This window comes from Lolium rigidum, chromosome 6, assembly GCF_022539505.1.
Source record: "Lolium rigidum isolate FL_2022 chromosome 6, APGP_CSIRO_Lrig_0.1, whole genome shotgun sequence".
NCBI lineage: Eukaryota > Viridiplantae > Streptophyta > Magnoliopsida > Poales > Poaceae > Lolium > Lolium rigidum.
In genome coordinates, this window is record NC_061513.1 from 210046220 (window position 1) to 210060158 (window position 13939).

At 47.7% G+C, this 13939-nt stretch overlaps 1 protein-coding gene across 1 annotated transcript; it reads right to left on the reverse strand.

The window, feature by feature from the left end:
- Positions 1–4442: 4442 nt before the first annotated feature.
- On the reverse strand, positions 4443–9826 carry LOC124663524 (blue copper protein 1b-like). Its single transcript, XM_047201215.1, has 2 exons — positions 9362–9826; positions 4443–5116 (listed from the first exon to the last, which is right to left on the reverse strand). Exons 1-2 carry the CDS (start codon positions 9570–9572, stop codon positions 4617–4619), a joined length of 711 nt encoding a protein of 236 aa, XP_047057171.1. The 5' UTR covers positions 9573–9826; the 3' UTR covers positions 4443–4616.
- Between the last annotated feature and the right edge of the window lie 4113 nt (positions 9827–13939).

A 13939-nucleotide genomic window follows, 5' to 3' on the forward strand; every position in this document is an offset into this window, starting at 1 on the left:
GCTCAAGTTCCTTTGCCATGATCTGTATCTCATGAGCTTGTTCTACTACAGATCGGTTCTCAACCATTTTGTAGTCATTGAAGTGCTCCATAGCATACAGTTCACCTCCGGCATCGGTAGCACCAAACTTAGAGTCCAGTGCATCCCACAGTTCCTTCCCATTTCGGATGTGCAGACAAGCATCAACCAACTTGTCTCCAGACACACTTAGGACGGCACGCACAAAGATTACGGTGGCATCCCCGAACGTTTTATCCTCTTCAGGAGTAAGCGTACCTCTGGGAGTACCTTCCGCAACTCGGTGCACGCCCATAGAAGTGAGCCACAAGAGGGTCTTATTCTGCCATCTCTTGAAATGAGAACCCGTAAACGGGCTCGGTTTGAGCGCGAGCAACAAAACCGGACGGTGAAAATTGCCTAAGCATATAAGGTTTTTGGATTGTTGGATTATTAGGCAATTTCCGTGTGAGTTTAATTACCGAAAGCAACATTACGGATGCACAAGCATACTTAACCACACACATCGGACTAAGCACATGCATCAGATCTGAACATGGAACAAGTAGCAGTGCAAGGTAGGAGAGGAAAAGCACGTACATCGCGACCGGGAAGGTCGCACCAGCAGCAGCACCACCATGGGAGTTGTTGATGTCGCCCATGGTGTAGTCGGAGTCGTCGATGAAGCAGTCAAATCGGCAATGAAGAAGACGAATAGCAGCGAGCAGTCGCGCCCAGACGCTCCCCAAAAATCTTATCGCCCGTCTCCCGGTGCAGGATCTCAACGGACGGGGTTTCGGAGGCCTGCTCTCCCGGACGGCTGTGCACGCAATCGCCGGGATGGGGAAGACTAGAGAGTAGCACAGCAAAAGAAACTTCGTGAGAGAGACGGACTAGAGAGTTCTGAGAGATGTGTTCTCTAGATCTGATCTGTCTCCTTGTATAGCCTGGGAGGAGAGCCGACCCGACCGCGTTGCCACGCGTAGGAAGACATGAACACGCGGGGAGCATGCACATGCAGGTCGACACGTACCCAACTCAGTTGGTGCACCAAGCAAAAATTTAGGCTTCCTTGAGTGTGTCTCGAACTCGAACTCGAGTCACGAAACGCGACGTGCGTGCGTGACGTGACGTGCCGAGCCGATGCGAGGCAGGCGGAGGAGGAGGAGTGCGCGATGGCTCTTTCTATTCTCACTCACTTGGAAGAACTAGAACAGCAGCCCTTATATACCACTCCAACTCTCTCCCAACTAGCAATGTGGGACTAAACTTTGTCCCCCAAGGCTGTCCCAAGCTGCCAACGTGATGGGCCTTGAGATTTCAGGAATTGTAGACTACATGGGCTGCAGCCCATCTACATTCAACAGGTTCCTGTATTTTTCAAGATAATGAATGTGCATTTTACAAAATGTTCTCACATTTGAAAAAATGTTCATGCATCTCAAAAAAAAGATGTTTATGTTCAACAAAAAAATTAATGCATTCAAAAAAAATCTTGTGATTCAAAAAATAATCGCGGGTATGAAAACATATATTCACTAGTTTGAAAAAATCATGTACTACCGAAAACACGAAAAATAAAAGAAGAAAAAACATAAAAAAGAGAGAAGGAAAAGGTAACACAAAAGGGGTGGCCCATGTACCATAGGCTATGCAGCAATAAGTTTCAAAAATATAGGCTACACAGCGGGCCACTACTGTAACTCTTTAGAATACTAAATAGTGGTTTGATATGCAATAAAGTTATATATGGCCTTCTGAATTTTAATATGTTGAGATTTACTAGATTTTACAAATTATTCGAACTAAATTGTTATCAGCAAATACCCTTTGTCATTTATTTATTCAAGAACCTTCCCATTCCTGAAAACCTTAAAATTAAGGGCATTGTATAAATGAAGAATACATAGACATGTGGGAGGAGACGGCTTAGGTGGGAGGACCCACATGTGTGAACGTTCCTAGTTTGGCCCCCCCATGCGTGGGACCAATGTGGCGTTGTCGTAATCACCCTTTAACCTATTGACTCTCAATCCTAAAAATACCCTGTATATTCACATATTTTTATTAACCCGAGGAGGCATGATAGTGAGGCAAAGCAAAACATAAGCAAAATCATGTGCCTCTAGAATAAATATTTGTTGCGAAAATCATCGTTGTAACCTCCATTGGAAGCTTCTTCGTCATCCCTTCATCATCATGCTCCTCTCTACTATGAATAGGAAATAGTTCACCTAGAATAGTCCATGGTTTTGTGGTAGTAGATTGTACAATCTCTTTACGTGGCTCAGTATCATTAGATCATATAAGCTTCCGTATATGATTATGAATATCTATTTTTGATGATGGATCCTTACTTATAGAGATAAGTTGAAGTATTAGATTCATATATGTGTTGTGAAACAAAAGATACTGGGTGCCTAGCATGAAACTACATGTTCTAGCATGCAAGTTGTTGATATAACAATCGCGAGGTACCATTTCACAAATTTTACATCCCTCATAGTGGTATAACAAAAATATTGCATGTCTTTATTCAAGCACTTAATATTGCAAGCCATAATTTTACTTCACATGCGAGCTCCTCATTGATCCAGAGAGGGTAACTCGATAACTCTAGTTTGACTCTACATAACTTAAGGACAATTGGTAAAATTAAACTAAGTACTGTGACGACTCAATTAGCTTTATTTTATAAGGTTCGGTGAACTAACTATCCTAGGTAATACTTTATACTCATCTATCTCCTTGTTGACTTCTTCGGTGGAATATGTAATCATGTAGTCCAAACCTTCGACTCCTCCTGAGGTTAGGTTCTTCATAACAGACTTCATCGGTGCCTTCACAGGGTGTCTAGAACTTTATGGTGTTTCTTTCCTACCGTATTCGCAATTCCTACCTGGAACGTGGAGTGACAAGCTACAATTTGATATACTCTGCACGTGGTTAATTTACTTATAAGATAGCTTAGCCATCTTGCACAACCGGATGTACTGTCCCATCCATACGCTTTTAGTATTGGCCCAGTCTAAGGTCCATGCTAATCACCGCCCTTCTCCACGACCCTGCATACCCACCTTTTTGCAAGTTTTTCCTCTCCTTTATCATATAGGTAGACCGATCCGATCATATGTCCTCCCCTTTACCATTCAGGTAGACCATTCCGGACATCGCACATGCCCTCTCCTATAACCTATAGGTAGCTCTACCCGCACAACCCCTACATCCATCATAGATCCAAATGGTGACACCATTGTCCGGTAAGTGTAATGGTTAAAGATCCAAATGGTGACATGCTTTAGTGGATTGTGTTATATAACTCCCCTTATGCTATGGTTGTTATTTAGGTCTTAAATTTTTTATTTGTTATGGATATATTACAAACTGAGTTCATTCAAGAATAATTTTTTAATTATTTTTAATGAATTGAAAATACAAATTTGATTCATAAATTCGCTTTTAGATGTTTGCAGGTGTCTAAGAAAAAAGATGTACAAGAAGATAGAAGAATCTAGCTAGGTTTTAGTATAGGGTTTTACTTCCTTTTTATTTCCTATAATTTTTTTTATAAGTTATAGTATATTGAATATTGTAAAATTATTATATTTGGTGTGTATAACAATAAAATTGTAATTTCTCCATTATTGTAATATTGTATTAAATTCAAATGTTGTTTGAGGTCTGGTATGGAAGTTAGTGTTTAAATTCAAAATATTCTTTTGTTTGAAATTATAAAATTTGATTCCATTTTTTTTGTATTTGAACCAAATTTAAATAATGCCCCCCCCCCCCCGAAAAAAAAACCATAACTACACAAAGGTCATGTCGGAATCCATCGCTCACCTGCTGCAACTAAACCCTAGTTCATAGCAAGAGAGTCCTCGAACCCTCTAAGTTTTGGTTTTAATGCGCGAAAAAATTCCCCGTTTGAAGATGCAGATGCACAACCCTTTTAAATTTACCCCTTGTTTACACAAATCCCCCCTGGGATGTTACAAATATTTATTATATTGTACTTCCTCTGTTCCATTCTATAATGCCTATAGTTTTTTGGCACGGAAATTAGCGCAAGAGTATTTTTTACACAAGACCCTAGCTAAACGATTTGAGATCAACGTAAAATTTGGGAAATCCATACCTTCCCAACTTTCCATAACAAATTTGGGAGCTGAACGATTTGGGAGCTGAACGGGGAGGTGGTAATTGAAAAAAAGCTAAGCTACAACCTTATATTTTGAAATAAATGCCAAAATCTATAGGCACTATTGAAAGGAACGGATGGAGTATATTGTTGCTCCGTCCTTGATGCTTTATCTATGGGCCTAATAATAAAGTCGATACTCACGGTTGCTCCCGCGGCAGCAAAACAACAAGTATGGTGATCCATCTTGTTTGCTACTGAAACAATATGGAACAGCATACATCTGAACTCTGAAGATCTCATATTGGACCAAACGATCAAATTCAGATATATGATCATTATTATACAACTCTGATACAAAATGAAAAAAGAAAATGGAATGATCTGATCTGATCGATGCAATAAGGTGTACAACACTCTTCTACAACTAGTTAATTAAATTACAGAAATAAATCTTATACACAGCATGCATATAGTACTACACCTGCATTACAAAGAGCACAGCTAGAACCATGATCATGAGGCCGGGCCGGAGACTGGCTAGAGTCAGACTAGAACCCGAAGTGCTACTGCTCGACTCGTCATCGGAATCATCCGTGTACGACGGCGTGGAGACGTTCTTTGGGTGGCTGAAGTCGAAGGCCGGCGCCGCGTCTGCGCTATCCGGCCCGGCCGCTGGCCCCGGCGCGTCTGCCACCGGTGGCCTGAGGTCCGGTGGTAGGCCCTGGCCATGCGCGACGGCTATGGCGAAGCGCTGGCCGCTCTCGCACTGCTCGCCGTCGTAGTTCCCGGAGAAGAAGTAGGTTTTGCCCTCCTTGAGCAGCGGCACGGCGGCGGTGACGGCATCCTTGCTGAACTCCGGCGCGGCGGCCGACCAATCGACGGTGTCCTCTGGGGCGGAGTCGTCGTAGTCGCAGCTCTTGTACACGGTCTCGTTCCGCGTCTGCACCACCGAGTGGTTCTTGTCCGTGTTGAATACTGCAGCACGGTAATGGTCAGTTGGTACAGAATGTGTTACTCCTTCGATCAATAGTAAGAGCATCTCCAGTCGCGTCCCCCAAAGCGATTTGGGGCGCGCCGGACAAAAAAAGCGTTCCAGCCGCGTTCCCCAAAGCCCTTTTTTGTCCGGCGCGCCCCGATACGGTGTCCGGCGCCCCGAGCCCGTCCCCATCCCACAGGGGACGCTCCGGGGACGCCGGACACAACGAAAAGCGAGGCCAACCGACGTGGGCCCGACGCGTCAGCGGCACAGGGAAAATTCGTCTCACACTCCCGCCAAATCCCGCCGCTCCCGCCAAATCGCGCCTATACCGCCGCGCACAGGCCTCCCAAAACATATCCTGCCGCCGATTCATTTCTCCTATCCCGCCGATTTCTTTCTCCCTCCCGCCGTGCACCCGCCGCCGCTACCCTCTCCCCATTCCATGGCGCCGCCGACAGCCCCAAAAAGATGGCGAAGAAAGCGGCCAAGAAGCCGCCGGGCAATGCGACGATAGGGGCGAAAGCGTCGTTCGCGAAGCCGCGGAAGGCGCCGGCTGCGAAGAAGAAGCCTGAAGGAATGACCGAAGATGAATGGCAGCAAGATTGCCTGCGCCGGAAGCTATCGACGGCGGAGCGGAAAGGACGGAGGGCGGCGGAGCTGGAGAAGAAGGCTCTGGCGGCGCGCCAGCACCAGCACACAATCGTCGGGTGTATCGCCGCCACCAACGCGAGCCCATATAGTACGAACGTGCCGGTGTACGTTCCGGGAGTCTTCTCTCCGTCGCAAGCCGCCTTCTACAACGACGGCCCCTCCGCCACTCCCGGGTGCGTGACGCCTAACTTGTCGCCGCACTACCGGGATGCGCTGCCGCACGGCGGCTTCAACCCCAACAACCTCTACTCCCCGGCGTACGAGCAACGCGAGCGCGGACCCGGTCCGGACGGCGGCCCTTTCACCGGCCGCAGGGGTCCGCTCGAATACGACGGCGCCGGTGCCGAGGAGGACGACGGGGTTGAGGAGGAGGACGACGAGGAAGAGGACGGGGTGGAGGACGACGAGGAGGACGACGATGAGGACGAAGAGGGCGGCGAGGAAGAGGACGACGAGGGTGCCGGTGACGATGATCTCGTGGAGGTAGACGCGGACGGCGTGAGGACGTAGAAGAAGAAGAAGAAGAAGGCGTCGGGCACACGAGGCCCGAAGTGGACGCCTCTGGAAGATCAATGTCTGTGCGAGTCGTGGGCGACGGTGAGCCATGACTCCATCATCGGCGCCAACCAAAAAGGCGGGAAGTATTGGGCGAGGATCAAGGCCGAGTTCGATGAGCGCAAGCTCATCAACGGCGACTACCGGAAAGTGACAATGAAGAGGAGCCGAAGGCAATGTCGACGCGATGGGCCATCATCCGGGCGTCGGTGAACTCCTTCCATGGGTACCATCACGACTTAGAGACCGAGAGGCGACAGCGGCGCCGACGTCGGCCAACCGGTACGACTCGTTTCTTCCATAATCCGTAGCGCCCACATTGTGTTCGATGAAATGACTCTGCTTCCTTTGGTTAGTTTGATCGGGCCATGGAATTGTACGCTAAGTACTCGGAAGGTCACAAGTCTTTCGCGCGATGCATTGCTATGGCAAGCTCAAAGGGAACGAGAAATGGCGGCCGACGCGCTTGTCGCTGTCCAAGGGGAAGGACGCCATTGATCCGGACGCGCCGCCGGCAACGTCGGCAGGGCGTCCTATCGGCAACAAGGCTGCCAAGGCCGCCTTGGCCGACGCTGCGTCGTCTGAGAAGACGCAGGCGTCGATCACGAAATGCCTCGCCGACGTCTCCTCGACCTTTATCTCCCGCGACAAGAAGGCCGACGAAAGGTGGGCGGAGCTGCTCAAGAGGCAAGAGGAGAAGCCGGAGCTCAAGAAACGCAGGGACGACATGTCCCTGCCGAGAACGTCCACGGAGGGAATGTCTCCCCGGACGCGAGCGGCGCACAACTTCTTCAAAGGCCGGATCCTCGATGACATCGAAGCCAAAATGGCGGCGGCGGACGCGGCGGCCCTGGCAGCGGCATCGGCATCGGTGGCGGCGGCAGCGCGCAGCAAGAGCAGGCCGACGCGTCTTCTACTCGCTACACCTGCGTCGGCCTCCGCGTCGGCGACGGAGCGGACGCACCATGCACAGGAACAGGCGGATCGCGACGAGGTCGTCGTGCTCGACGGGCCTGCGTCGACTCGGGACACGACGCCGTCGACCAACCCCTTCTTCTAATTTGCATGCACCACCGGTCCGTAATATGATCGCGCGCCCAGTACTTTGATCGATCGCCGCTACTCTGATCGCGACGAACCGGCGGGAACGATCTCTTTTGAATGCATCTATTTGAATTTCTGATTGGGGGCGGCGTTTGGGGGACGCGGCTGGGGAGCGACGTCCCCCAAACGCGGCACGAGCAAAACACGTCCCCCAAACGCTCAATCCGGCGCGGTTTGGGGGACGGTTTGGGGGACGCGACTGGAGATGCTCTAAGTGTCCCGATATCTGCTTAAATTCAAACTAAAACCACGACGCTTTTTATGAATCGGAGCGAGCAAGTAAACGGGACTGTAACGCGTGGTGTAACTTTTTTGGTCAGCCGGGTAGATTACTTGTATCACTCTTGGTTATCTTTTTAGAGGCATCAAGATTGTATGACTAAATATCTTTCTGGAGAACTTTCCTTGGTATTTTCAGGTCTATGGTTTGATTTCTACCGTCGGTGCCTCAAGAAAAGAACAAAATTTTATTATGGAAGAAGAAAGAGTTTGAAGACCTCGAAAATTTGTTGGTTTCTTTCACACTTTATTTTGTAATATATTATTTGTTACTATAAATATATGTGATATTGATTGTAAAAAAATACATTTACACAAAAATATGTCTATATAGATCCAAATCAGCCACAACTAAGATGGAATAGATGGAGTAGTTGTTTGGTTCAACAATTCGGCTGTAATACAAGTGCCCATAGATTGGCTAACGTGGTGGCACGCTATACTAGATCAACGCGTTGCTCTTTCGTGCTATAAGAGCAAGTACAATAAAGACTAGTCAGCTGACTGTAAGAATTAAAATAATATATTTTTGCCTATTTGGAGGAGGGAAAGTTGGAGAGAGAAGAGAAGTGGACTCTCATGCAAGAACCAGTTCTAGCACGCGCTTGTAGGCACTTTGTAAGAGTAAAAGTGAGCCATGCATTGATAAAATAGTACTACCTCCATCCATAAATGTCTTATATTTATCTAAGTTTGGATGAATCTATACACTAAATAGTGTCTATATACATCCAAAATTTGATAAATCTAAGATATCTATTTATGGACAGAGGTAATACAATTTTATAACTCACTATTTTACATGCTAGCTCTATGTTTACTATAGATGACATGTTACTTGGCTTATAACCAACACTACTGAACTTGCTCTAATACTTTGTCAGTTCTCGATTGTCAAATTGTTTGGGATCCCAATGTTGCATGAGTCATCCAATGAATATAAAATTTCTCCGATTCGAAGAAAATCTTCTCCCCTGTGAGAGCATGTAACGTGAAATCAGAGCAACCGTGCGCAGGAAAAGAGAAAGGACGTCATGATACTATGATAGTATACTGCTTGATAATGGTCATCGATCGGTTCAAGAAGATGTATCAGCAATGGCTAATCGTTCGATCTATTTGTTTTTAGAATCGAACACTTTCCGAATTACCACTTCAATGATTGGCAACAGATCTGCATCGTCGTTTGTGTAACTGTTCGTCATTGGCAAATGGCAAAGGTACGAGGGGAAACGGAGCATGTTGCACCTTTCCCCCACAAGGCATGTGCACGCATAGTGAAACCAATGCAGAAACGTAGCTGCTTTCGATACCCCGGAGGCCCACGCTAACCACCGAAAGGAGCATAGAACTCACGAGCTGACACCTGACAGAGCTTAGCAAAGCAAACCTGGGCCAAACGCTATTCATACACTCTACTCTATATATGGTTCGCTGGTTCTAGCTGACATGATGCTTATTTTCGCAAACTACGCAGGTCACAGAGGCACGACCGTACCCGAGCTTAATTACGAGGAATTTAACCGCGTGGATCATGAGCCATGAAAATTGTTATTATTGAAAACATGAAATGAATGAGAAAGCAAAGCTGATTGCCACTCCAATTAGAGAGGTTGATCGAGGGAGAGTAAGAAACTGTGTGTGGTACTCACTGAGGAAATCTCCGAGGCTGAAATTGTAGCCCTCGGCCCAGGCCTGGTAGTCGACGGCGAGGCCGTCGTACCACCCCTTGTCGTCGCCGACAGTGTAGTTCTTGTACGCGTCCACGGCGGCGCGCGGGTTAGCGGCGCTCAGGACGGCAACCGCCATGGCGACCACGAGAACGGGGTAGCCCCGGCGCCGGCCGGGGAAGAGCTGCAGCATCCCGCAACGATCGAGAGGCCGTGAGAGAACTGAGAAGAAGCTAACTGATCAGGGTATGGTCGTCGTCGACTCGTCGTTGCTTCTTCTAGAGAGATGCTCTTCTCGCGCGCGATCGACTATGCGATGCGTCGTGGGCTTATATGTTTTGGGGGTTGGGAGCTAGGAACTTTAAAGAGTACCGATGGAGTGGTAGTCTGGTAGAGAGAGAGAGTCAGAGAGGGAAGCATATAGTTTTGTGTTGTGCTGGCACGGCGGCATTTGTGTCGGTAGCTAGCTGCTTTTCATCCATGTCGTGTCATGTGAAATCGGTGAACCGTGATGAAGACACATCTCCTGTCTCGATTGATACGCTGCACGCCAGCCGGCCAATTTCCCTCTTTTTCACAAAACGGATGCTCTAATGATCGGCTCTGATTTTTGTGATATTTTTTTTTACTTGCAGATGTGCAATTGATCATGCAGCAGATAAGTCCTCCTAGTGCGCACTGGGACAAAATTACATGTTCATGCCACTCAGAATGCATGATATTTCGCACAATGGTAGCCACGAAGAAGAAGAACCAGTGACTGAAACCAGAATAAAGCTCGGCATCTTAGCATCCTGACAAGTCGGTAACATGCATGGACCTGACCACCAGATGGACACTGCTACAAAACTGCACAGCTGCGAATCCTGTGATCTGTCCGTGCATATGCATATGTACTTTGCTTATCACTTTGGCAGTTGTATTTACTTGACTAATTATACAATACTAATATCTTTAGGTGACTGTCATTGTCTAAGAGTAGTACCTACTAACAACTTAACAAGCTCCAAATGATTGCCTGTTCTTCTACGTGTCCCAGGGATCTCCTGCTGACACGGCCAATCGGGCGAGTCCACGCGGCGTGCCCGATTTCAGTTGGTACTACATTGGAGGATAAAGAAGAGATGGCTAAAATTTGACAACTAACCTTCAGGGTATATTTGACCTGGGATTATCTGTGGTTGTTTAGCCGTTGCTCCTCTGTATTTAAAACACTGACGGTCGGTTGATGATGATGTGCCTTCTTCCTTATTGGCGATTAAACCTGTAGCCATCCGGTGGCAACATCTATCTCATCGACATTGACAGGCCACTGAATTGCAGCATTGCTGTTAGCCTGTTATGATGTGGTTATTGCCGCTGTTACTGCTGTTCTAGTGTTCTAGCTACATAGGACATTGCCAGAACCCCCCACCCCCAGTCTCGAGCTATGAGAGCATCTCCACTCGTCTCCCCGACGAGGCCCCGAGCGATGTTTTTTCCATCCGGACGGTGAAATTCGGTCTAGTCGCGCCCCCGGTTTCTCGTTTTCGTCCGGATTTGACCCTTCATCCATCCGGCGAGCCCACGCCATCTCCGGTCCCCCGGGGATCTATCGGGGACTCCGGACGAGTGAAAAGCGGGGAAGGGCCCGATCTGTCGGCGACTCGACACACGAACCCCACCGCCACCTCGCTCAAAATCTCCCTCACCCCTCGTATCTCTCTCGCCGCCGGCACCACCCCGCCGGCTTGTTGCCCAGATTCCGCCGTCCCTCCTTCTCCACCTGCCTATATTCCGCCGTCTCTCGACGAAGGCCTATCTGGCTGCTCCTCCGCCGGCCTGTTTTCCGACTTTGCCCTAGTCCTCGTCGCTCGCGGCTCGGGTTGCCTCGACCACGCCCGTCAGGTGTTCGTCCATTTGCCTCGCCGGCCATGGACTCGGACGAAGAGGAGGAGCAGATGTTCGTCGAGCTTATGCGAGAAGAGATGGCAGCCGCCGCCCAAGACGAGGAGCACATGATGATCCTCGGTTGCTTGTCAAGCATGTACGCCGGACTGGCAACATGTCGACGTGGTGGGTCGGTACCAGGTCGCCGGAAGTGCAAGCCGAGACAACGAATGGAGGGCTACTGCATGTTGTACGCCGACTACTTCGTCGACAATCCATTGCACGGTGAGACTGTTTTCCGGCGTCGTTTCAGGATGAGCAGAAAGCTATTTCTGAAAATTGTGTATGCCATCCGAGACTTTGACCCCTACTTCAAATGCAAGGCGGATTGCACTGGTTTGGTTGGATTTTCGTCACTGCAGAAGTGCACAGTGGCTATGAGGATGCTGGCGTATGGAGCTCCCGGTGATGGTGCAGATGACTATCTTCGGATGGCGGAGTCCACCGCCCTTGATTGTTTCTACCGGTTCTGCAGGGCCGTCATAGCAGTGTTCGGGGACTTTTACTTGAGATCACCCACTGTCGAAGACACTCAGAGGATCTTTGCAACAAATGAAGCTAGGGGTTTTCCAGGGATGCTTGAAAGCATTGACTGCATGCATTTGAAATGGAAGAACTGTCCGTTTGCGTGGCAGGGAATGTACAAGGGTCACAAAAACGGCTGCACTGTGATACTTGAAGCAGTGGCTACCCATGATCTCTGGATTTGGCACTCTTTCTTTGGTATGCCTGGATCCAACAATGACATCAACGTCCTAAACTGCTCCCCGATCTTTTCCAAGCTTGTTGAGGGTCATGCTCCCCCGGTGAACTATGTGATCAATGGTCGGCGCTACAACAAAAGATACTACCTTGCATACAGTATCTATCCAAAGTGGGCAACATTTGTGAAGACTATCTCGAAACCTAGCACCCCCAAACTTTGCGAGTTTGTGAAGAAACAAGAAGCTTGCCGAAAAGACGTGAAGCGTGCATTTGGTGTCCTCCAGCAGAGATTTGTTGTCGTCCGGTTCCCCGCTATGACTTGGTCCAAAGATCAGCTGTGGGAGGTGATGAACTGTTGTGTGTGCCTACACAATATGATTATTGAAAATGAGCGAAAACATCCGGTTCCTCTGGCTGAGCAACAAGCACCATATGAGAGAGAGAGGGTCCTCTTGCACAGTCTAATCACCAGGTGCCTCCATCATGGGCCGCCTTCATTGCTATGCGCCAGGAGATTCGAGACTCTACAATGCATCAGCAGCTGGAAGATGATCTGGTGGAGCACATATGGACGCTCCGAGGCAACGCCAACGCCGACGCCAACTAGTCTGTCATAATTTGTTTGAAAAATTGTGAAATTGTGTACTTCATTAGTTTCAACACTTGTTAAACATTGTACTGATTATCGCCGAATTTGTTTCAGCAATTTTCGTACTCTTGCTCGCCGAACTTGCTAAATTTTATGTTGAATTTGTTTGAAATATGTCAAATGGTCGAGGTTGGGGGTTTCCTGCCTGGGGGACGGCTGGAACTTCGGCGCTCCCCAGGTCAAATCTTCCTCCAATCCGGACGAAAATTTCGCCGGATTTAAGCGTGGGGAGCGCTAACGAGTGGAGATGCTGTGAGCAGTACTATCCAGATCGGGAGGTCATGGACGCCATGACTGGGCTGATCGATCGAGCGCGATCTTTCCCGGTAGGTAGTCAGCTTACATCAGTGAAGGCGCCAAGGCAACTTTTGCACGGGACTATACAGGCTGTTCCACCAGCTGCAGGCCGGTAAGCAAATGTGAAGCATGGACGTCTAGCGGGATATTATACCAGGAGTCCATGGTAGAAGAAAAATCATGTATCCACAATTTAGTATCTCACTCCAATCACAACGATTAATTGTAAAATCCAGAGGACACATCTCGCTCAGCACCCATTATTTCATTCTATTTGGCAGAAAATAAAATAAAATTGATGATACTATTTTATTCGGTAAATTTATAGAAATGGCAGGGTACCAAAATAATTTAAAGTCAGGCATGGAACGTGTACCAAATCATCCCATTTATGAGGCTTTAAACACGGTTTAGCCCCAATTTAGCATTTTGCTTGTTATTGTTAGATAGGATAGGCATGATATGTCAATGTGGAGCAAGAAAATGTGTAAATATCGGAGAGCCTCATAAATAACTATATCCAAAATTATTTAAGCCATATCTCTTATTTCTCGCCATGGTTTTGATATTTTCGGACCCCGAGCATCACCTACCACCTTGCCTAATGGACTCACATCAGACGACAAGGACCAAAAACTTTTAAAATGGGTAATCTGGATTTACATTCAACGGAATAATTAGTATCACAAATACATAACTAGAGGTAAAAAGTAGAATTCACTCTTCTTGAAATCACAAATAATGAAACCCAAACGAGGTTAAAAAAATCAACCAAGTCATGTATTTTGTGATTTCCACGATTCACCGGAGCGAGGTTAAAAAAAATCCAACTAATCTTGCATCATAGTTTGCTTGTTTCATCCCACGGTGAGCGCTTTCACCAAATATCGTTCCAACTGCTCCTTCTTCACATGCCATACGCATGAGTCATTGTTTCTTCCCCAATTATGACATCTTTGATCCACACGATTGTAAAAATG

Excerpts from the sequence above, each read along its gene's own strand:
- LOC124663524 (XM_047201215.1), bottom strand. The coding sequence starts at position 9,572 with ATGCTGCAGCTCTTCCCCGGCCGGCGCCGGGGCTACCCCGTTCTCGTG. Across the intron at positions 5,117-9,361 it reads CAGCCTCGGAGATTTCCTCA|TATTCAACACGGACAAGAAC; the intron begins GTGAGTACCACA and ends ACCGTGCTGCAG.